This window comes from Crinia signifera, chromosome 9 (assembly GCF_055691185.1).
Source record: "Crinia signifera chromosome 9, ASM5569118v1, whole genome shotgun sequence".
NCBI lineage: Eukaryota > Metazoa > Chordata > Amphibia > Anura > Myobatrachidae > Crinia > Crinia signifera.
This window is the reverse complement of record NC_139225.1, coordinates 88522243-88546078: the sequence shown is the minus strand read 5'-3', so window position 1 is coordinate 88546078 and position 23836 is coordinate 88522243. Positions and strand designations below refer to the sequence as shown.

Here is a 23836-nt window from a genome sequence, read left to right as displayed (position 1 = left end):
TGCGGACATCGTCCGTAGAAACGCCCCCCCCCCCCGAGCCTCCGCATTCGGACGGACTCACTCTTTAAGAAGAGGGCGTGTGTACGGACGACATACAAACCTTGCGTGTGCGGTGGACACGAACAGATTCTGCACGGTCTTACAGCGTAAGCACGGTCTTACCGCGTCAGAACGTACGGGAACCTGGCCGTACGCACCGATGCGGTGTATTTACGCTCAAATCACCACTATTCTCATAAGACCCAAATCTGTACCATGACCCGCTTATGCAATTAGGCAAGCTCATTAAAAAGGGATTGTTTTTAATGATCATCTATTATTTATCTAATTGATAATTAAACACTTGACTACCACTTTAGATTAACCCTTTCACAACATTTTTTCTTGCCCCTTTACGCCCATGTGTTATGTATGCATATGTATATACCTTTTGCACCTTACATAACTAAACACCATTATTTATAGTTATATACTTATAGTTATACTTATACTGTAAAATAAAACAATAACACACAGACCACTTTGAACTTTCAACACAAATATTTATTATGACATAACAAAATCTGAAACCATAAAAAAATTGACAGCAGCAGGTCACAAACATTCTCCACCTCTGCGGCCATGACCAGAAGGTGCTGCCGCAGCCTGAGTAGGGCCCCTCTTAAGCCCTCGCCTTCTTGCCTCTGGGGATCTGTGGGCATGTTAAAGGGGGAACAACATTAATTATGCTATTCAGGTTGACCTTGTACAGTCAATCCTAAGTACCTACAGCATGAGAAATCATACATACAAACAATTACATAGGCAATACTGTTTGTAATGGTAAAAATAAAAATGGGCCCACACACACACACTAGCTTACACTACAGAATATGTGACTGATAAAAATCTCCTGCCTTAACACTCACCAATCTACTAGAAAGCTACATCCAATACAACATGCCACATTTTGCCATACATATATACCTGCATGTCACTGCTTAATAGCTAAACTGCATGATACATAGATGGATGGATAGATGGATGGATGGATGGATACCACATTTAAAGGCTAGCCTAGTCCCTCTACCCCTTACTTCCTGAATCATTGTCACATTGCCAGATAGGTGAAACTGCTGCACTAATCCGCTTCCTTACACCAAACAATTTCTAAAGTCAATCCATCCTACAAAATCGCTTTGCAAAATACATGGCAACAACATGGGCCAACTGGCTAGAGGGGGGGCCCAGGGGAACTGGCCACTTGTGACTCCATTATAAATCACGCCTGACCATACTCCATTGATGTTTTATTTGTGCTTGTATAGAAAGGCCCTCCATAAATAAACACTCCTCACCTACGTGAGCCTCCAGATTCCACGTTTTATGCTTGGGCCTATAACCCCTAAGTGTGTCTGTTGTAACCCACTTTTGTTTATTAATTAATAATAGAGTAAAACACACTAGATTCACCAGTGGTACATAACAAATAGTAGTACCACCAATTATTAATGATGCCTTATGTTTACCTACCACTTCCTTCTACCTCCACCACCTCACATGCCTCCTCCTCGTCAAAGACCTCCGAGGCCACCTCCTCAAGGGCCACTTCCTCAGGTGCCTCCTCCTCCTGGGCCACTTCCTCAGGTGCCTCCTCCTCAAGGGCCACTTCCTCAGGTGCCTCCTCCTCCTGGGCCACTTCCTCAGGTGCCTCCTCCTCCTGGGCCACTTCCTCAGCAGCCTCCTCCTCCTGGCCCTGCTCACGGGCCTGTCTTGCACGGTCACGTGCTGTAAGAAAAATCAAAATGCAGAGTGTTAAATAAGGCACATGATTTGTTCATTCATCATGCAGCAAAAACAATGACATATTAGACCCACATTACAGCATGTCAAACATGAAGCACCACACAGATGGTGTATGCCATGTTTAACTCATGATCAACCAGGTTACCTTATTGGCTAAAAAAAGGTCATGGAAGCATTAATGTACAATTGGCCATTTAATGTGTAAACACTTACATCGTGCAATGCTGGCCCTTATTTGCTGGAGCTTTTCGGGCTGCCGGCGCCTCAGATCAGACCATCGCCGCTCCAGCTGGGCGATGGTCCTGCGCACCTGGGTGCGCGCGAATATGCGCCTGCGGGCAGCGGCATACGCCTGGCGCTTCTGGCGGTTCGTTATGAACAGCCCCGCACCCCCCAGCCTGGTCTCCATAACGGAGACCAGTGTCCTCAGCTCCGCGGGCGAGAAGGGTGCTGCTCTCCCATAGGCCGCCATCTTAGCAATGGCACAATTCAAGCAATCATGTCCTGTCATTGGTTGTTCAGAGTGATATTTGGTATTAACTTTATTGTTCATTTTCTCATTAACAGCGTGTATGCGCCACAACAGACGGCTAACCCATTGCATCGCAAAACAACACTTGCTGTACCTTTGCATAGTTGAGCAGACCATGCCATTACTTAGTATCTCCAAAACAGACAGGGTGAAAGAAGTTTGCAACCCATTATATATAATCTATTACATTCACCAAACATGGGTGAAAACAACAGGTGAAATAGTCTGCATCACTAGCCAGTTACACCTAACTCTACAAGGTACTAAACTAGACAGCTTTATTATAGTGAAAGCTATACAGCAGAAACATAGCAAATAGTGCAAGACCTTTTCCCAATATTAGGCCATGGTGCCATATGTACACTTACCTTCTACCTGCCCACACTAGAGATGTGGAATGAAATGTACCTAGCATCAAGCCATTATTTGGAGACCTTTCACATGTGAGTTGGATGCAAGCACTGATTACTATTGCCTGAGTGGTGGACTGGATTTACATATGGAATGGGTTAGTGTAATTTGTAGTACATACCAAACAAGCGCACAGTACAAATGTACATTCACATATACATTTCATGTCTGACCACAGTTTTAGGTGTTCATTGGTGTACAAATCTGCAATTAGCTACTAAATCAGACTTACTAAGTTTGGCAGGTTTTTTTTTTCGCTAGTAGGGGCGTGGCCTATGCGCCGCACGGTCTACGCTGCCGTACGGAACGCCGCCGCACGGAACGCAGGGTGTCGCTGATGTACGCCAATTACAGAAATAGGATATAAAGGTGTGCTAGAAAACTGCAATGTTGTTGCAAACATGGCTGGCTCACAATCTGAAGGAGACCAGGAGTGCCAGGATCTTTTCGAACGCATGGACTCCATCATCTCCTATGTGCCCCTCAGCACAGACCAGCCAGGGGCAGATGAGCAGGCTGCTGGCCCATCCACATCAGCCCAAGCAGCAGCTGGCCCATCTTCTGCCTCAGCAGAATCATTGGGAACACAACAGGTGGCTTCCCAACAGAGTAGCCTGGCCAGCACTTCAAGTACAGCGACAGGTGGCCGTGGCCGAAATAGGCCAATGGAGGAACCAAGCAGCAGAAACATGGCATTCGAAGCGCAGGAGCTTGCCATCCTGGTACCCCGCGCACGGGATTGGATTGAGTGTCCACAGGACAGGTTGACACACACAAGGAGATGGAAGATTTGGGAGGACATAACTGCGGAGATTAATGCGGTGGCTCCACAAGTTCGTGAGGCGGAGCACGTTAAGAAGAGGCAAGTTCATGTGTAGAAGACCAGTAATGTTTAAAATAGATGTTAGATGGAGTTGGGAAATGGCCGGTCACGTTGCTTGGAGCCACAGACATGTTTGCCATGTCATTTAATCGATAGTTATTGTAGGGTGAGTGTGAATGTATCTTCTAAGGCAGGGCTGGGCAACACCGGCCCTCCTGATGTTGATGAACTACACATCCCAGCATGCCTTGCATCAGTTTCAGCATGGCCACATAGCAAAACTAATGCAAAGCATCCTGGGATGTGTAGTTCATCAACATCTGGAGGGCCGGTGTTGCCCAGCCCTGTTCTAAGGGTTGTTTTTATATTTTCAATGATTGTAAGTTGTGTGTAATGAAGCACATGTTGTAATCTGTTGCAGATTGCAATGGTTGCTACAGCAAACATGAGGAGTGACATGTAGTAATATGTAAACTTTGATAGCAGGTGGTACGACTTCAAAACCAACCTCAAGAAGAAATTGACCAAGCGGTGGGAACACAGCCACACCTCTGGGGCTGGCCCCATGCCAGGCCGGCTGAAGCTCACCTGGAGGAGATGGCAGAGTGCTGCATTGCAGTAGAGGAGGTCCGGGGGGGGTGAATAGATAGCGAGTCCCCAGCGGAAGTCTTTGCTGCTTTTGTTGAAGGTAATTATTTGCCATGGCATAAGTAGTTGGTACTCATTTTCTTGGAATGTGTTGTAATTGTAATTTTCTCTTTCACCAGCATCCCCACCGCTTGGTGAAGAATCTCTGGAGGAGGTGGCGGAGTCTGTGCCACCTGCCACCAGTGCCAGGCACGTGCAGCAGCACCAACCCCGAATATGACAGGTGGGTGCAGGTGCTTGGCCACATTCACCAGCAGGGAGACTTGGCATCAGAGCGGATGCGTAGGACCGAGGAGGTCATGCAGGGTTTGGTCAGCACCCAGCAGACAATACCTGGGAGCCTGCAGGCTATGGCTGAGGCCCAGCAGGCCATGGCTGCAAGCCTGCAGGTGCTGGCAGATCAAGCCCTGCGCCAAAATGACCTCCTCCTCCACCATAATGAGCTTATGGTGGAGCTAGTTTCCAGCAATAGGGTCCTAATGTCATCCGTTTCTGGTGCATTCCCACCAGCAGCACTCCCTGCTGGCAGAGGGGGAACACCATCCCCCCCCACCAGCATCTGCTCCACCTGGGCCACCATCCGAATGTGGCCGTGGCCAAAGAGCTGCTGCATGTGGCAAGGAACCTACCAGGGCCAAACGTGCCCGCAAATGAACTTGTGTCCGCATTAATCTCCACCCTTATGTATTCCCAAATCTTTCATTGAGCTGTGTGTGTCAGCTTCTTGTGTCCAATCCCGTGCAGAGGGTACCCACATTTGCCCTCGTTTCAAATGTCTTGTTTGGTTCCCCTGTTGGCCTCTTTCGGCTACCATTACTGTCTGCTGTACTTGAAGTGTTGGTGCTATACTTTTGTTGTGAAGCCACATGATGTTTTCCTAATGATTCTGCTGTGGTTCTGTATGTCACAAATTAATTTATTTATTATATATTATTTTTGTACATTCCTGGCATGGTACCTTTTATTTTGTTACGGTTTCCATTTTATTTTTGAATTTATTGTAATAAATGTATATTTTGATCCCCAAATGTGTGGTTTAATTGTTACATGTAGAAGTGACATGTCTATTTCTATTATTGATAGTAAGTTCTGTCCATTGGTTGCAGTGTAAAAGTGTGTGAAAACTGCAGCATATATGTGTGTGTTTAGTAATGGTCCATTTAAGCTGCAATGGTTCCAATTGAAGCACTGACAAGCGTGTAATTAATGAGTAATGAGTAAAGGAGGTGATTGTATTGTGTTCAGCTGACATTGGTTGAGGTGCGGCCATCCTGATTAGGCGTTCCGATTGCCTAGCGCATGAACGAGTGGTGTCCGCAAAGCAATACTTGCTTATGGACACAGCATATTTCTAGCCTTTTTGTTCGCGTGCATTCGGTGTGCTGTCCGAATGCACGCCTACCAGAATAAGTGCACTCCCTCGTGCACGCCCATGTTTACGCCCAGTTTAACCCACTTTGAAACTACGCCCCTGTGTAGTTCCGAATGACGCCCATAAGACGCCCATATTTCCCGAGTGATTGCGGTGCACATTTCTGTACGGTATTAGTGAGAACAAGTACGGAGACCATGTGTGGCACATGCGCATAGCGTTCCCCACGCATGCGCAGACGGCGAAAAAACGCCATCCATAAGAATTCGGGAAAGTACGCACAGACCAGAATAAGGCCCATAGTTACTAAATGTATTTATTGTGAACTGTTGTTTATATCCTTTCAGCCAGCGCTGGCAAATATATTTTTTACTTTTGTACTTTTTAGGGGAGTGACTACGCCTTGCCAGCTGCTGCTAATTGCGCAACATACCTCATTCCCTTTTGCAGGGACACTGATGTATTTTAAACTTGCTGGACATGAAGAGATGGAGACAGAGATTGGGGTTAGGAGCAAATAGGAACTGGGTTTGGGGTGGAGATTTTGTGGGCTAAAAATTCTCACAGCTGAAACTGAAAGTAAAAATTGTCACAGCTCAAAGTGAATGTACATTGCAGAAGCCATGATTTTGATGGACTTTCACTTAGTGAACCTATATTTATATTGAGAAACACACTTGTAAGAATGTAAGTCTAAATAACTCTGATGAGACTAAAGAATGAAAAAAGAATAATTCCAGAGAAATAACCTGAAGACTGAAGAATATAGTTAAAGAGGAGTAACCAAACTGTGTGGACTCGAGCTGAAGACCAAAGAATGCAATTTCAGAGAAATAACTGGAGTAATTCGACTGGCGCTGGAGACTGAAGAATATCGTTCCAGAGGAATAACCAGACTGGAGCTGAAGACTGAAATTCCTGAAATATAACTGGAGTGACCGAGCTAGAGACTGAAGAATATAATTCCAGAGGAGTAACTAGACTAAGCGGACTTGAATTGATGATTGAATAATATAATCCAGAGAAATAACCGGAGTGACTGAACTGGAGCTGAAGACTGAAGAATATAATTCCAGAGAAAGACAGCACCCTGTAGAGTTTCCCGACGCTGAAGCCGGAGACCAAAAACACGGCTGCCGCAGAAGAGACCAACCACGGGAGCCAGGTGCCCATTGAGTGTGACACTAGGTAGATACTTTCATCCATAATGTAAAACATTGGAAATACAAAAAAAAGTGGTGAAAACCGCTTCATTAGAGAGTCCTAGCACAAAACAGCATTGTGCATAACTTACCGGGGTGGTCAAAAGCCAATCAATCAATCAATCAATCAATCACAAGTAGATTATTGGCAGTGCTCTAACCAGGTGTAATCACAAAACACATTTTACTGATATGCTACTGTTGTACACAGAGAATAAATGATATAAATAGATCCTAAGGGTCACATAGGCCCTTATTCTGATCGGTGCGGAAATTCCCGCATGCGGACGGACCGCCGATGTTGATCGTCTGCGCATGTGCAGAGGTCACTCTGCGCATGTGCAGGCGATTTCGCCGCACAGATTCTTTATACGCCGCACAGGGGGCGTAGAGGGGCAGGAGGGGCTACTTAGCCTCATTACCCTATGCATACGCCCCGCGTTTCATGGGCGTTCCCATGCAAACGCGGGGCGTATGCATGGTAATGAGGCCGTGACGCGTGGGTACGGGGCGGGCATCTGACATCGCCGGATGTCAGCTGCCCGCCCCCATACATGATTTCACACGGACAAGTGTCCGTGTGGTCTTGTGTTGCGGGACCTGGTGGAGCGTGCGGCCCTGCATTCGATGTTCGGCGACCATCGAATGCAGGGGCTGCTCCCAAGACGGAGGAGGCGTATCCCCGTCCAATTTCATGCGGATCGCCACATATCCGCGTACGGACGGCAGGTGGCGACCCGTATGGAAGGCGGGGATTCGCCTGCACGGTTGCGGCCGCATATTCTGATCGGGCCGCACCGATCAGAATAAGGGCCATAGAGTTGGACACAAAAATAAAGCAAAGTAAAGCAAAAGAGCACATAATTGTTTTATCTGCAAAAAGCGATGTTGCCATTACATTTTTTCTGTGCTTGATAAACCCTAGCTGCTTTTGCATGTAGCCCACAAATGGTAAACCACTTTATTTTTATGCTACAGTTTAGAGTTCAGTTTGAACACACTCCTCACAATCTAAATTGCTTTATACGTTACATCAGCTCCACCTGCAGTGCAAAATGGTTTTGCCCAGTTGTTGCTTATTTACTTTACTTAGAGACTTAAATCAGGCCTCATTAGGCAATTACAATTTTGTTCTAGTTATGCAAATGTTAAGATGTACAAGAGCAGAGTATGGGAAGAATGTCTGCATAAAGATAGGTTTAAAGCACATTTAGGAGGGTATGCAATGCTCCGTCCCTATTTCCAACGAGGTAAATAGCATCGGGTCCCTATTCAATGCTGTCTTTACTGACAGCATTGAAGAGGGATTGCGGCAGAACATGCCCGACTTTAGAAGCTGTCGGGCCCGTTCTGCCGGTAACGTCTATGGATTGTCGCAATCCTGGCCACAGATTGACAATCCACGGCTGTTTACATGGACCCCGCCTGCCGATTTGCTGTTGGGCAAAACGTAAACGGGCCTGGATCCCGACTGTTGAGAGGGATCGACATTCATGATCCAGGATTGCATACCCACCTTAGATTCCAGACTAGAAATCAACCTGATGGTGGTGACTGTGTTTTAATGTTTAATCTATATAATAGGTACTTGTTTCCTATCTGGGCGCCCACGATTTTAATCGCGGGCATCGGGGGTAAAATCGGGGCCATCGCGGGCATCGCGGCCGATAAAAAATCGGGTGAGATGGGCCAGACGCGATGCCCGCGATTTTCCCATAGAGAACAATGTTAAATGCCTCAATTTACCCGCGATGACCAAGATTTACCATAGGAAACAATGTTAAATGGATCAATTTACCCAAATCAGCATAGGAACAATAGTAAATGGGCCAAAAACACCCCTGAACATTGAAATGTCCCCCCAAAAGTAGTTGACGCCACCCCGCCATCAACGTGAACCCGAAGCGTGGCGAGCGCAGCGAGGCCGCGAGGGGCGGCGGTACGCGTCCTCCGACCTTTTCATGCCCTACTATCCACTAGGGCGTGGAGTGAGAATAGAATAGTGTGGCGAGCGTAGCGAGCCACCGAGCCCGAAGCGTGGCGAGCGCAGCGAGCGCAGCGAGCCCCGCGAGGGGACGCGGATACCTTCACAGGTAAACGCGTCCCTTCGCGGGCTTCCCAGGTGTCCGCGTCGCCATGGACACCTGGGAAGCCCGCGAGGGGACGCGTATAACTGTGAAGGTATCCGCGTCCCCTCGCGGGGCTCGCTGCGCTCGCCACGCTTCGGGTTCACGTTGATGGCGGGGTGGCGTCAACTACTTTTGGGGGGACATTTTTATGTTCAGGGGTGTTTTTGCCCCATTTTCCATTGTTCCCTATGATAATTTGGGGAAATTGATCCATTTAACATTGTTTCCTATGGTAAATCGTGGTCATCGCGGGTCAATTGGGACATTTAACATTGGTCCCTATGTAAAATCGCGGTAATCGCGTCGGTCGCATCGCATGTCATTATAATGGCATGCAATGTACACGCGATGCCCGCGATGGGCGCCCAGATAGGAAACAAGTACCATATAATACAACTGCTCCTCCCCTATATGGAGAGAATACAAGTTTTGTGCATGCCAGTGACAACTAGATGGCGCACAATGGAGCAATCCAAGAGTTTGGGTGCCGATTCTGCCATCACAGTTCTACACAGTTCATTATTTTGATGGGCTGCTAAGTAGTTAAAAAATAAAAGTTCACAAAAAAATGAATCTAAGCATCAGCGCTCAATTCCTGGGATGGTTACTGCTATTCCAGGGGGACGAACAGCAAGGGTTCCCCTGAAAAAAAGATGCAACCAGCTGAAGGGAATTCGCCACTCAGATCCCTCTAGCGTAAAGTGATACAATCCCAGCCTATTCAGTATGGGTCTGAATTACCGATGGAAATCGATAAATACATTTTGCAGACCCTATCTATCAATTATAATATTGCAATATACAATTATAAAGAATGGTAAAAAATTGTTATTATTTATATTGTTAGTATTTAGAAACTTGGGGCCAATAATAGGGTGAGAGTTTCAGAAAGTGGGAGATTTTGGGAGAATTTTCCCTTTTTTTTTTAAAGCGTCAATCATTTATACTGCAAAACCAGGGTGATTTTGCCATGTAATTGATTGCCACTTTTAAAAAAATGGGAAAACTCTCCCAAAATATCTCACTTTCTTTCACCCTATTACATTTGGGCCTTGATATCGCAAGGAATGTAAGAAATAAATATTTTGAAACTGAATGAAACAGTGCCACCTAATGCACCTTCTGGGAAACCTACATACAGATTAGTGGTAGCATACAAATGAATAGTATTATATTATACATTTTCTTAGTAACATGTCACCTATTTGAAGTCATTTACAAACCATAATATATCTAATATTTAATACAGAATACTGAATCTAATATCTAACATTCTTAGGCCATTTGTTATTTTCATATCTCCTCTATTTAGGGTTTCGGTCTAACCACATCCCAAAAGCTGCAGCATGTCAAACATGGGGGAAATGTGATAGATTAAGCAGGACTCATTCCGCACATGTGCAAAACTGGCCCTGGGCATGCACAGTAGCAATTGTAGTTCCTGCAATGTTGGGTGTGGATAGTAGGGTGGCCAATCCCGGGATCGGCGGGATCCCGGGATTTGGCCCCCAAAACGCCGGGATTTCGGGATTAGACTGCGCACTTGCTCAGACGCTGCCCAGCTTCTCCCATACCCGGCAGTGCAACACTGCGCAGTGTGATGAGGTCAGAGGTCATCTGCCTGCCCACCCAGCCTTCCCGACTCCCAGCCACCCCGCCGTATGAGCCCGCCTACGAACCCAGCAACCCTCCCATCCACCCACTCAGCAACCCGGCTCCCGACTGCAACCGGCTCCCAGGACACCCAATCAGCCCGGCCACTCACTCAGCAACCTGAAAGTAAATATTTTGGGGGCGGCCAGAGTGTTTTATTATTATTAGGGAAGCCAATCCCGGGATTGAGAATTTTTCAATCCCGAATCCCGGGATTTAAAAAGTGCATAGGATATTTGGCATAATTGGATTTTCAATATTAAATTAAACCCATTTCATTTTTGGTGATATATAGAAAGAGGGTGTTGGTTGTGCGCAATTATCAGCAGCTGGCAGGGGGTGGCCAGTCCCCAAAAGACAAATAGAACAATAATAGATATGCCAGCAGTGGCTGTAAGCAATAAGTTTAGATGGTTCTCATAAATAATATTTATTAACTCTAATGATATAAAATGTAAAAAACAATATAACAAAGACAATGCAAAACACAATATATGAAGAATTAAAAAAAAACAAAGTGCCAGAAGCAGCACAACTCACTGTCTCTGGGTCTCCCCCAACTGCCATCGCCTCTGCTGCCGCCACTGCTGCTTCCTTTGGGAGGGGAGGGTAGTGCATTCATAAATCGCGGGCTGGCTCCTGACTGGCTGCCGGCCCGCGAGCTCTGATTGGCTGACAGCCCAGTGACACAGTGAGGGAGGGGAAGGAGAGATGCGCAATGCGTTCCCCTCGCCTGGGAAATCAGCTGTGCCCACTGACTGTGTGGACAGGGAGAGGAGGAAGGGAGGCGGCAGCGGCGGGGTTGGGGGGAGCTGCCGGGCGCCCCGGCTGTTTAACAGAGGCGGACAAGCCATGCGGCGCCCAGGGCTGCTGCACGGCTTGTCCGCCTCTAGAAACGGCCATGATAGAGTCCCGGTGCAATAAAATGGATAAATAGCTCAATGCGTTTCCCAGGATATTGGTACCTCCGGCTTCCTCAGGAGGAAGCCGGAGGTTACAATGAACGATCTTATGGTAATATTTTTTATATATTGTGTTTTGCAATATCTTAGTTAGATTATATTGTTTTTTACATTTTATGTCATTAGAGTTAATAAATATTATTTATCTATGAGAACTATCTAAACTTATTGCATACAGCCAGCGCTGGCATATCTATTATTGTTAATTTTTGGTGATGATACCTTTCTCAAATCCCACTACCATTACATTTTTTCCAATACTTGAAGTGGGATCACTTCTACGCTTTTTTTGCATGTCTGAACTGTCTGTTTATTTTGCCTTTTTATTCATTTTTATTCATAATTGCAACTCCTCCTTTATAAATTGGTTATAATATTGTTTTATAATATTTTAATTATTTTTCAATGGCTCAACGGCTTATTATTCATTGTTAATATCTTTCCTTTATATAGATTGGATACATTGTATTTCCTTAGATCAGAGGTAGCCAACTCCAGTCCTTGGGAGCTATCAACAGTGCATGTTTTCCACAGAATCCACCTGTGGAGATTTTAAAATGTGTTAGTGAGTAATGTGTGCACCTTTGCAGCAGCTAGGTTGTCTGCAAAATGTCAACTGTTGGTAGCTCTCGATGACTGGAGTTGGGTACCACTGACCTAGCTGGTGCACAGGTGCACCCATTACTCACTGACACATTTTAAAATCTACAGGTGGAGCTAATTACTTAATTTGTGATTCTATGAGGTGACCTGGTTCATGGTTACTAAGTACAACTTTACCTGTATCAATGGGTTTGGGGTTCCCCGACATTTTTGCCTTCCCCCTTAGACTTCTTTTTCCTTAGATCTTTTTGTTTTCCTCCTCTTTTGCCCCTATGTATTTTTTATGTGAAACAAATAGCATATACATTTGTATTGTGGTCTAAGGCACCAAACTGATTTAATTCTAGCAAGCATAAGTGTTAAACACAGGTACAGGATAACAGACAAATGCATGTATAATACACACCAAGAGAATTTCAGTTAAAGCCAATATACATAAGCAAGCGCCCCTGCATCTAGGGCTCAGTCATTCAGGATGAAGATATCAGAGTGTAACCAAAACTGATCCAGGTGCCAGATATTTATACACTGTCTCCAAATGCACATACTACATCAAGTAAAGTCTTCTCCCATTGGTCCAGGGGTCAGACCTCCCAAGTACTCAACACTCCATAGGCCAGTCCACAGGCAGAAGATTTCTTGGAGGGGGCTTGTGTGTTTGCCATAGACCAAAACATGCTCTGTAGATAAGAATGTTTCTTGGAAGGGGCTTGTGTGTTTGCCATAGGCCAAAACACGCTCTGTAGATACAAATGTGTCTTGGAAGGGGCTTGTGTATTTGCCATAGGCCAAAACACGTACGGAAGATAGCATTATTTCTTGAGAAATCTTGTATGTTTGCCCTCAGGGTCCTGCTGTGACGGTGGCTTGAACTGGCTAATATACGCCCATATCTGTGCACATTATTTACTTCATAGCCAATATTTGCAATTGTCATGCAAACGCAGTATGCTATAGTTCATTCACAAATACTAGGTTGGAGCAAATGGAATGCTGATCAACATGGTACTAGATATGATGTGATAAAGTGCTTCTAACCCTACAGTTGGAGCCCCTTGTCAACTTTGTTCCTTAGGTCGTGGCTCACCATGGCTAGTATGTTATATATAATGCAAATTTATGGGTCCAATACTAATGCTATAAACTAAATCAGTTATTTAATCATATTGCGACTATGTGTTATTTATGTGTTATATAAGTATGTGCTGCATTATGGCTTTTCTTAGCAACTGTGTATTCTACACCGTAAGAAGCGAAGGGTGAGGTAATCCACAAAATACCGTAGTACGCGAAGTGAATAAACGCAAAAATGTATTCTAGCACAGAAATGCAACATTGAATATAAGAAATGTTAAATTAAGTGTTTGTTGTAAACAGCTTCAGAATTGGAAAACAGAACATTCCATTGTAGACCTTTGACCTAACACTGCAAGCAAAAGTAGCACTTCCTACACAGCACACTCTGCACCACCCTAGTTACTGTACATCTCTGCCCTAATAAGTTGCCATGGAAATGATCCAGAGGTCCTTATACAACAATATGTTTTTGTAACATATCAGAACCCCTAATACTACAAGGGTGAGCTTTATACTGACATTGTTTTTTTGCAGGTAAATCCTTTATATGTAGTTGGGTCAGTTTGTGCAGCTTATCCTTTGCATTCTTAATAACATAAAATGGGGGGTTGTTCCCATGGGTGACAAACCCCCAAGCCCCCCCCCCCCCCACACACACAGACACACACACTGCGGGGTTGGGATTGTTTGGTCTACAGCAAGTTGGTCGACAAGTATTAGGTCAACACTGCTAGGTTGACATGGTTCCAGGTCAACAGGTCAATAGGTTGTCACAAGCAATAGGTCAGCAGGGTCTAGGTCAACTGTCAAAAGGTCGACATGGGGTTTTTGACTGTTTTTTGACCCTTGTCGACATTGACATAGTTTCCAGTGCACCGCATCCCCTCGCATCGTTTGCTATGCTTCGGGCACAGTGCCTCACACTCGGCCCACTATTTTATGGATGTAGAGCACATGTCGGCTCAGAAAACAGTGAAAAAAACCAAGTCAACCTTTTTGACTGTCAACCTAGTCCCTGACGACCTAATGCTTGTGTCAACCTAATGACCTGTCGACATAGACCCATGTCGACCATGACCCATGTCAACCTAGAACCATGTCGACCTATCCCCATGTCGCCCCAATGCTTGTCGACCAACTTGCTGTAGACCCAATGACCGTATCCCACACTGCAAATGGCCCAGCGAGTGTGTAACTCACCACGGCCATTCACTGTCAGGGTTTGCACATGTGCAGAAATGTGCATGCGCAAACCCTGTCCATTGGGGAAGGAGCGGAATTCGGATGACTGCATGTGAACCGGAATCATCCCCAATTTGCCTTCTTATTTGTTGTTCCAAGACAACCAATAGACAATGACTAAAACAACAGCAAAATCCATACTGTAGATGGGGTGATCTAAAGCCCAGGTTGCCGCCATCTTAATATAGATTTTATTGTTTAAAAAACATTATTACTACACATTATTACTACACATTGTAAGCATTTTTGACAGGTGGATTAAAGATGAAGCAAGAACCACAAAGCTTTGGAGAGTAAACATGGAATTTGCATGGAATTTGTCTGAGGAATTTGTCACGTAGGGCTACAGTACACAGTAAGTGCTTTCAACACTGTTAGCACACTAGTAAGCCCTAGAAACATTTACTCACATTTACTCACATTTTTGCCATATAGTTTGCAATTTCCAAAATATAAAGTAACATACAGTAATAAGAGAAGCTGAAACAATAAGTGACCATAGTAATAATTATCATACACACCAGGTCACAGATTAACATTATCAAGAATGAGTACACGTATGTTACTGGTTACAGTAAGCTGATGTATACCAAATATTTTAGCACAATAAAGACATCAGAGAATATCAGAAACTTTCTAAATTTTTTACCATATAAAAAAAAAAACGACCAGAAAAGAGGTACATATTGTGTGGGGATACATTCAGCCATCAGGATGCTGGAAGTCAAAATCCCAGTGTGAGAATACAGACTGCAGGCTACAACATCGGCACCAGAATCCTGACATCAGTGGAAATGCAGACAACAAAATCTTGCACAGACGGCATTTCCATTGTCAGTATCCCGAAGACTCAGCAGGCTGTGGGGTTGGGGTATAGATTTTTAGGCACTAGGGGGATTTGTTTAGGCTGCAGAAGGGGGAAGGGTATTTAGGGTTAGGCTCCGCGGAGGGAGGGTTAAGAAGGGCTGGTGTTAGACTTCTCAGCAACCCAGGTAAAACTACAATCTACTGCCCCTTAACCCCACACTGACACTAATACCCACTTACCTGCCCCTCAGGAGAAAGTGTGAAGGTAGCGTCTTAAAAGTTTCACAGGCGCCACCTGTATTGAGAACAAGGATGTCTTCCTTATAGACATCCTTATTTGTGTGACTCCAGATCCTGGTGCCGTATAAGTCCAGCAGTAGTGTCCTGTGCTGCTGTATAAGTCCAGCAATGCTGCCGTATTAGCCCAGTGGTGCTGCTGCATAAGTCCAGCGTTTGGTGTCCTGTGCTGACGTATAATTTCAGCGGTGCTGCCGTAAGAGTTCAGCAGTGGCATCATGTGCTGTACTGCCGTATAAGTCCAGTGGTGTGTCATGTGCTGTGCTGCTGTATAGGTCCAGCGGTGGTGTCCTGTGCTGCCATATAAGTCCAGAGGTGCTGCTGTATAAGTGCAGGGATGTTGCCCTGTGCTGCTGTATAAGTCCAGCTGTGGTGTCATGTGCTGTGATGATGTATAAGTACAGCAGTGCTGCCCTGTGCTATTGTATAAATCCAGTGGTGGTGTCCTGTGCTGTGCTTCCGTATATGTCCAGCGTTGCTGTCCTGTGCCTACGTATAATTCCAGCTGTGCTGACGTATAATTCCAGCGGTGCTGTCCTGTGCTACTGTATAAGTCTAATGGCAATGCCGTATTATCCCAGCGGTGGTGCCGTATAAGTCCAGTGGTGGTGTCCTATGCTGCTGTATAAGTCCAGCAATGGTGTCCTGTTCTGCCATTTAAGTCCAGTGGTGGTGTCCTGTGCTGCCGTATAAGTGCAGTGTTGCTGCCCTGTGCTGCTGTATAAGTTTAGTGGTAGTGTCCTGTGCTGCCATATGAGTCCAGCAATGCTGTCCTATGCTGCCATATGAGTTCAGCAGGGCTGTCCTATGCTGCCGTATATGTCCAGTCTGTGATGGTGTCCTGTGATGTGCTGCCATATAAGTGCAGGAATACTGCCCTGCTGTATAAGACCAATGTTGGTGTCCTGTTCTGTGCTGCCATTTAAGTCCAGTGGTGGTGTCCTATGCTGTGCTGCCATATAAGTTCAGCAGTGCTGCCCTGTGTTGCCGTATAAGTCCAGCGGTTGTGTCCAGTGCTGCCGTATAAATCCAGTGTTGCGCTGTATATGTCCAGTGGTGGTGTCCTGTGATGTGCTGCCATATAAGTATAGTGATGCTGCCCTGTGCTGCTGTATAAGACCAGTGTTGGTGTCCTGTTCTGTGCTGCCATATAAGTCCACCGATGCTGCTGTATAAGTCCAGCGGTGGTGTCCTGTGCTGAGTTGCATATAAGTCCACCGATACTGCTGCATAAGTCCTGCGGTAGTGTCCTGTGCTGCCATTTAAGTCCAGTGGTGGTGTACTGTGCTGTGCTGCCATATAAATGCAGGGTTGCTGCACTGTGCTGCTGTATAACTTTAGTGGTAGTGTCCTGTGCTGTCATATAAGTCCAGCAGTGCTGTCCTGTGCTGTCGTATAAGTCCAATGGTGGTGTCCTGTGCTGCCATATAAATCCAGTGTTGCACTGTATATACCCAGTTTTGGTGTCCTGTGATGTGCTGCCATATAAGTGCAGCGGTGCTGTTCTGTGCTGCGGTATAAGTCCAGTGGTGCTGTCCTGTACTGCCGTATAAATCCAGTGGTGCTGTCCTGTGTTGCCGTATAAATCCAGCGGTGGTGTCCAGTGCTGCGGTATAAATCCAGTGTTGGAATTACGGGAGGAATTAGCAACCCCCTCTGTATTACGTTTTTCATAACTCACTTACATCAGGTAAAGTACCAAAAGACTGGAGAATAGCTGAGGTAGTGCCAATATTCAAAAAAAGATAAAAGGGATGACCCAGCTAATTACAGGCCTGTGAGCTTAACATCAATAGTGGGTAAATTATTTGAAGGTTTTGTAAGGGATGGCATCCTGGAATATTTAGATCTTCATAGTTTAATTAGTATTAACCTACATGGGTTTGTGAAAAATCGTTCATGCCAAACACATTTACTTGGCTTTTATGAGGATGTCAGCAAAAATCTTGATGCTGAAAATGCTGTAGATGTGGTCTTCTTAGATTTTGCTAAGGCCTTTGATACAGTGCCGCACAAGAGGTTGATAAACAAAATGGAGGAACTGGGACTAGGGGTAAGAATTTGTAGGTGGGTACAGGGCCGGATTAACAATGGGCCTGATGGAGCTACAGCTCCAGGCCCACTCTCCAAATAGGCCCAATTTGTAGCTGAGGGCCAGGGCTTTCCAACGAGCCCAGCCCCGTGTCGCTAGCCCCCCGGGAACCAGAGATACTGCCAGTCAAACCTAGAACGTTTTCCCCGTAGGATAACATGGGACCCGCTAATTCCGGAATCGGTACATCTGTCAGACCAGACTTAGGTCTACAGTCATTAGGTCGACCCCGGAGGGTTGACTGGCCCCAAGGTCAACAGGGTTAAAGGTTGACATGGGTCAAGGTCAACATGACTTAAAGTCGACATGGGTCATTAGGTCGACATGAGTTTTTTACTGTTTTTTTACCCGAATGTCGACACAGTCGACATGGACATATTTAGAGTTGAACCGCAGCCCCTCGCTTCGCACACAATGCTTCGTGCACGGTGCCTCGCTACGCTCGGCGCACTATTTTATTCTCCCACCACGCCCTAGTGGATGGTAGGGCATGAAATACCGCCTGTCGGCACATGTCGGCTCAAAAAACAGTGAAAAACTCATGTTGACCTAATGACTGTCGACCTAAACCCACGTCGACCTTGGCCCATGTCGACATTGACCCATGTCGACCTTTAACCATGTCGACCTTGGGGCCAGTCTACCTTCCGGGGTCGACCTAATGACTGTCGACCTAAGTGTGGTCTGACAGATGACCGTTTCCCCTAATTCAAACCTCCACCCGGTTCCAACGGCTGCCAGTTCCCCCTCCGACATCACAGAAGCTTGAGGTTGATATCAGTCGAACTCAAATCGCTGGGCCTTCAATCTGATACCTGGTCCATATGGGTTCATTGGTTCTAGAGATATTGCGGGTAAACCAATTTTTTTTTTCATTTCTGAAATATAATTTCATGGCTGTTCATGTTGTTTGAGGACAGATTTCTCTGGAACCAAACGGCCCAGTTTCACGGGACCAAAATCATTCGAAGCCTACATGTAAATGGGTCATTTCGTTCTGAAGATATAGCTGGTTGTTTAAAGTGGGGCGGGGTGGTTTTCTCTCCCCCTCACACCAGAAAATGCAGTGACTAGGCTGGTGTAAAAGGGGCCAGTCCGGGAATGTCCCTGCATGATCCTGGGACCATATTCCTGGGTAAGTCCCTGCATTTTCTGGTGTGAAAGGGGTATTATTTCAAATAGCAGTGCTCTGAATACAGCCGGGCAGCCCCCTGCTCTCTGCCCGGCTGTCAATGGCTGTCATTTCTGCCCGGCGGTGGCTGTCCCCCAGTTACCACGAGCATGTATTCCCCCTTGGCAATGAGCATGTAATCCCACATGAAAACTAGCATGGAATCCCTGGCAATGAGCATGGAACCCCTGGCAATGAACATGGAACCCCTGGCAATGAACATGTAGGTAAGCAACACTTATGTAGCATAAATTTTAATAGGCATTATGGTGTTTGGCATTATACGTAATGGAGATTAGGATGTGTGTCTTAACATGTAATGGGCATTATGGTGTAAATTTTTAATGCGCACCTTTTGCACTCAATGCCCCTATTTATGAAGCCTATCGTGCATTATTGCTCAATCTGTCTGGTATAGTGCAGGCATGTCCAAACTATGGCCCTCCAGCTGTTGTGAAACTACAAGTTCCATCATGCATTGCCACAGTTTTGCTATTAGGGAATGCTAAAATTATGTCAAGGCATGCTGGGACGTGTAGTTTCACAACAGCTGGAGGGCAACTGTTTGGATATGTCTAGTGTAGTGTGTATTTTGGCTCAATCCATGTGGCACAATGTGAATTTTTCCTTAATCTGTGTGCCATAGTGTGAATTTTGGATCAGTCCATGTGGCATAATGTAATAGAGGCAAGTACAGTATAAGGGGGTTACTATTGTGTTGCATGATTTGTATAAGGGGTATATGGTATATGGGGAATATGTGTATAATAGGCCCTTGATCATTTTCAGCTCCAGGCCCATATAGACCTTAATCTGGCTCTGGGTGGGTAGGGAACTGGTTGTGTAATAGAGAACAGAGAGTGGTTGTGAATGGAGCAGTATCAAATATTATACCAGTACTAAGTGGAGTGCCACAAGGGTTGGTACTAGGGCCCATTTTATTTGACATATTTATTAACGATATTTGGGTGGGAATACTCAGTGAAGTTGCCATCTTTGCTGATGACACAAAATTGAGCAGAGTAATTAGATCAACTGAGGATGTCTCTGCGCTTCAAAATGATCTTAATAAACTAGATGATTGGGCAAACAAGTGGAAAATGAGGTTCAATGTAGATAAATGCAAGGTTATGCACCTTGGGAGACATAACCGATGTGCTAGTTATAATCTAAGCGGGGAGGCATTGGGTACTTCAGAACCCGAAAAGGACCAAAGGTGACCATACATGTTACAATTATTGTATACAATATCGCATCTCATCACATATCGGTTTTGCGATGAGATCTAGTGCTGCACATACTTTTTGTACTAGATCTCATCTCATCGCAAAACCAAGATGCGATGAGATGCGATATTGTATACAATATTGTATACAATAATTGTAACGTGTATGGGCACCTTTACTGTAGGAGTCCAAATATTTAACAAATCGGGGTGCAGTGCTCAATGTCATATAGCAACTAACATGGCAAATAGAATACTGGCAGTATGGATGGTGTAATGGTTAGCATTACTGCCTCACAGCACTGAGGTCATGGGTTTGATCCCCACCATGGCTCTAACTGTACGGAGTTTGTATATTCTCCCCGTACTTGCGTGGGTTTCCTCCGGGTACTCCGGTTTCCTCCCACAATCCAAAAATATACAGGTAGGCTAATTGGCTTCCAAAAAAATTAACCCTAGAATGTCTGTGTGCCTGTACATGTGGTAGGGAATATAGATTGTAAGCTCCACTGGGGCAAGGACTGATGTGAATGTTCAACTATACTCTGTAAAGTGCTGCGGAATATGTATGCGCTATATAAGAAACTGTTAATAAATAAATAATAAAATAAATGTATAAAAAGGGGTATGGAAACAAGGGACTCAAAAGTAATTATGCCACTGTACAAAGCACTGGTTAGACCACATCTTGAATATGAAGTACAGTTCTGGCCCCGCACTATAAAAAGGACATCATAGAACTGGAAAGAATCCAAACAAGAGCAACAAAACTAATAAAGGGAATGTACAAATTAAGCTATGAGTACAGATTGAACAAATTGGGATTGTTTATGTTTTTGTTATGCCACTGCAGCAGTGGTGTGCTGTACTGTGTTGTTGTATAAGTCCACCAATGCTGCTGTATAAGTCCAGCAGTGGTGTCCTGTGCTGTGTTGCATATAAGTCCACCGATACTGCTGCATAAGTCCTGCGGTGGTGTCCTGTGCTGCAATATAAGTCCAATGGTGCTGCCATTTAAGTCCAGTGGTGGTGTCCAGTGCTGTGCTGCCGTATAAATGCAGCGTTGCTGCCCTGTGCTGCTGTATAAGCTTAGTTGTAGTGTCCTGTGCCAAGTTTAGTGGTAGTGTCCTGTGCTGTCGTATAAGTCCAGCAGTGGTGTCCAGTGCTGCCGTATAAATCTAGTGTTGCACTGTATATGTCCAGTGGTGGTGTCCTATGATGTGCTGCCATATAAGTGCAGCGATGCTGCCCTGTGCTGCTGTATAAGACCAGTGTTGGTTTCCTGTTCTGTGCTACAAGTACAAGTGCAGCGATGGTGTCCTGTGCTGTGTTGCTGTATAAGTGCACCGATGCTGCTATATAAGTCCAGCGGTGGTGTCCTGTGCTGCCGTACAAGTCCAGCGGTGCTGCCCTGTGCGGCTGTATAACTCCAGCAGGGCTGCTGTATAAATCCAGTGGTGGTGTCCTGTACTGCTGTATAATTGCAGTGGTGATGTCCTGTGCTGTCAGGGGTGTACAGAGCTGCTGTCCTGGGGTGCACTGTCCTTTGGTGCTGTTAGGGGTGCTGCTGTCCTGTGCTGGATATAAGTCCAGTGGTGCTGACATATAAGTGCAGTGGTGGTGCATGTTGATACAGAAATGGAGGAAGAGGTCCCAATTTTTATAGCTCAGGAACCACCTCCTAGTGCTGAAGGCTGCTGCCAGCACTAGGAAGTCCTGTGCTGCTGTATAAGTTTAGTGGTAGTGTCCTGTGCTGCCATATAAGTCCAGCGGTGCTGTCCTATGCTGCCATAGAAGTTCAGCAGTGCGAAGGTCATGCTTAGGGATGCCAATCCCGGGGCATTTTTTCAATTCCGGGATTGAAAAATGCTCAATCCTGAGATTCCCGGGATTGGCCTCCCTAATGTTTCGACAGGCATAGCAGCGGCTAGGCTGCGCAGCGTGACGTGATGTCAGGGGCCGCCATGCCTGTCAAACTCAGCAAAGCACACTGTCCTGAGTCGACTCCCGAACAGCAGCACCGGAGGTTAGGAGCAGTCAGCCGGGCAGCGTCTGAGCCATATTCTAAGATGCTCAGCGCTGCCCGGCTTTAAACAAAAAGTACATTTTTGCATGGGGATATTAATCCCGGAATCCCAGTATTAGAAGCTTCAATCTCGGGATTCAAATGCCGATGATTTTAGGCCAAGATCAAGGGATTGGCCTCCCTAGTCATGCTGAATTGAGCAGCATGGCCCTCGTTCTGAGATACTGTAGTAGTAGAAACAGCCTGTGCCACACAGTCTATTTCTACTTTCTATTCCGAAGCCACGCATTGAGATCAAATGCGGACAAACACTGCGATTTTGACAAACTTGCTTTAGATTTTGACTATTTATAGTTAAAACCGATAGCCAAAATCACACCTGGTGTGCACACCATTACCATACCTCCCAACTTTTGAAGTTGGGAGGTCGGGACGTTCGTGCGGCAAAGCCGCGCGCGCTCCCGAAAAGGGGGCGCGGCCTCGAGAAAAGGGGGCGTGGCCTCACGGGGTGACGCGAACTCCGGCCACGCCCCCGTTTTCGCCGCTCGTTGGCGCTGAATAGACGCTGGGGGGCTCCCAACTGTCCCCCCCACCGCGGGACAATGGCGGCCCAGGGCGGGACGCGGGAACGTCCCCGAATATCGGGACGTTCCCTCGGAAATCGTGACAGTTTGGAGGTATGCATTACAGTGGTATGCTAAATATGTATTCCTTTGTTTTTAATACTTTACAGAAACACTGGGACAGTAGTTCCATTATTAGTACATATATATATATATATATATATATATTTCTTATCCTATTTCCTATGTGATGAATCATTTACTTAACTATAGAGGTCAGTTATTGAATATTACCATGGCATGTGCAGTAACATGCGGAGGAGAATCCTGGACCCTTGTCACACATTATCCCTACCTACGCTCTAGATGTGCCAGGGCACAGACTGGCAGCAGAGAACTACAGCAGCTGGAGGATGCGCGGCCTCGCCGCCAACTGCGCGCTCCCGTTACCGGGCGGACCTCCCTCCTTCTGTCACTCCGGCGGCGGCTGGCAGCACCGTGTCGGGGTGGGCGTGTCCCTGTCTGCGATGTGACGTCGCAAATTCCCAACTCTCCAACGTTACTGTACTGCGTTGGCCGCTTTATAGAGCTGGAAGGCGGACACGGAGAGCCGGGTGCTGCGGTGATGGAGGCACGGGTTTCGGATGAGGAAATGCCGTCCACTTCTCGGGAAGAGGAGGCAGAGGCACCCACTAGTGCCGAGGAGGTAAAAAGGCGGGAGGGCGCAGCTGTCACCTACCGTATGTCATCCTCAGGTAGCAGGCCATGACGGGAACACTCTGTAGTACTTGTTCTGTCCTGATGGGCTGAGGCCCCGCCCACTGCAATGCCCAGGGAGCAAGTCTTCTGCAGGCCCATATATCCACAGCACAAGTTCTCCAGTACTGGTGCCATTAATCATTACTAGCATATAGTATTACTACAATGTTTCTTCATCTAGTATTCCCACCATCATTCTGCACCTGGTATTCCCACCATCATTCTTCATCTGGTATTCCCGCCATCATTTTGCACCTGGTATTCCCACCATCATTCTTCATCTGGTATTCCCGCCATCATTCTGCACCTGGTATTCCCACCATCATTCTGCACCTGGTATTCACACCATCATTCTGCACCTGTATTCCCACCATTATTCTGCATCTAGTATTCCTTCCATCATTCTTCATCTGGTATTCCCGCAAATCATTCTTCATCTGGTATTCCCGCCATCATT

General features: G+C 46.0%; 2 protein-coding genes across 3 annotated transcripts in view; one reads left to right on the top strand and one right to left on the bottom strand.

The window, feature by feature from the left end:
• Nucleotides 1-530: 530 nt before the first annotated feature.
• LOC146036884 (uncharacterized) lies at nt 531-23078 on the bottom strand. The gene is made up of 3 exons (XM_083160734.1): nt 22915-23078; nt 1513-1767; nt 531-691 (listed from the first exon to the last, which is right to left on the bottom strand). The coding sequence occupies exons 1-3, from the start codon at nt 22964-22966 to the stop codon at nt 531-533; spliced, it is 468 nt and encodes a 155-aa protein (XP_083016860.1). The 5' UTR covers nt 22967-23078.
• SMARCA1 (SNF2 related chromatin remodeling ATPase 1) overlaps nt 23063-23836 on the top strand; it is a 157321-nt gene continuing 156547 nt past the window's right edge. Inside the window, exon 1 of one of the 2 annotated variants that reach the window (XM_083159337.1) lies at nt 23063-23326. In XM_083159337.1, coding sequence (XP_083015463.1) covers nt 23246-23326 — 81 coding nt within the window. In that variant the 5' untranslated portion in view covers nt 23063-23245. The remainder of the gene's footprint in view (nt 23327-23836) is intronic. The other variant, XM_083159338.1, reaches the window with a different exon arrangement.

Coding starts and splice junctions, on each gene's coding strand:
- LOC146036884 (XM_083160734.1), bottom strand. CDS start 22,966: ATGTGTGACAAGGGTCCAGGATTCTCCTCCGCATGTTACTGCACATGC. Junction 1,768..22,914: donor ATGTTACTGCACATGCCATG/GTAATATTCAAT, acceptor TTTTTCTTACAG/CACGTGACCGTGCAAGACAG. Junction 692..1,512: donor GGTGGAGGTAGAAGGAAGTG/GTAGGTAAACAT, acceptor ACATGCCCACAG/ATCCCCAGAGGCAAGAAGGC.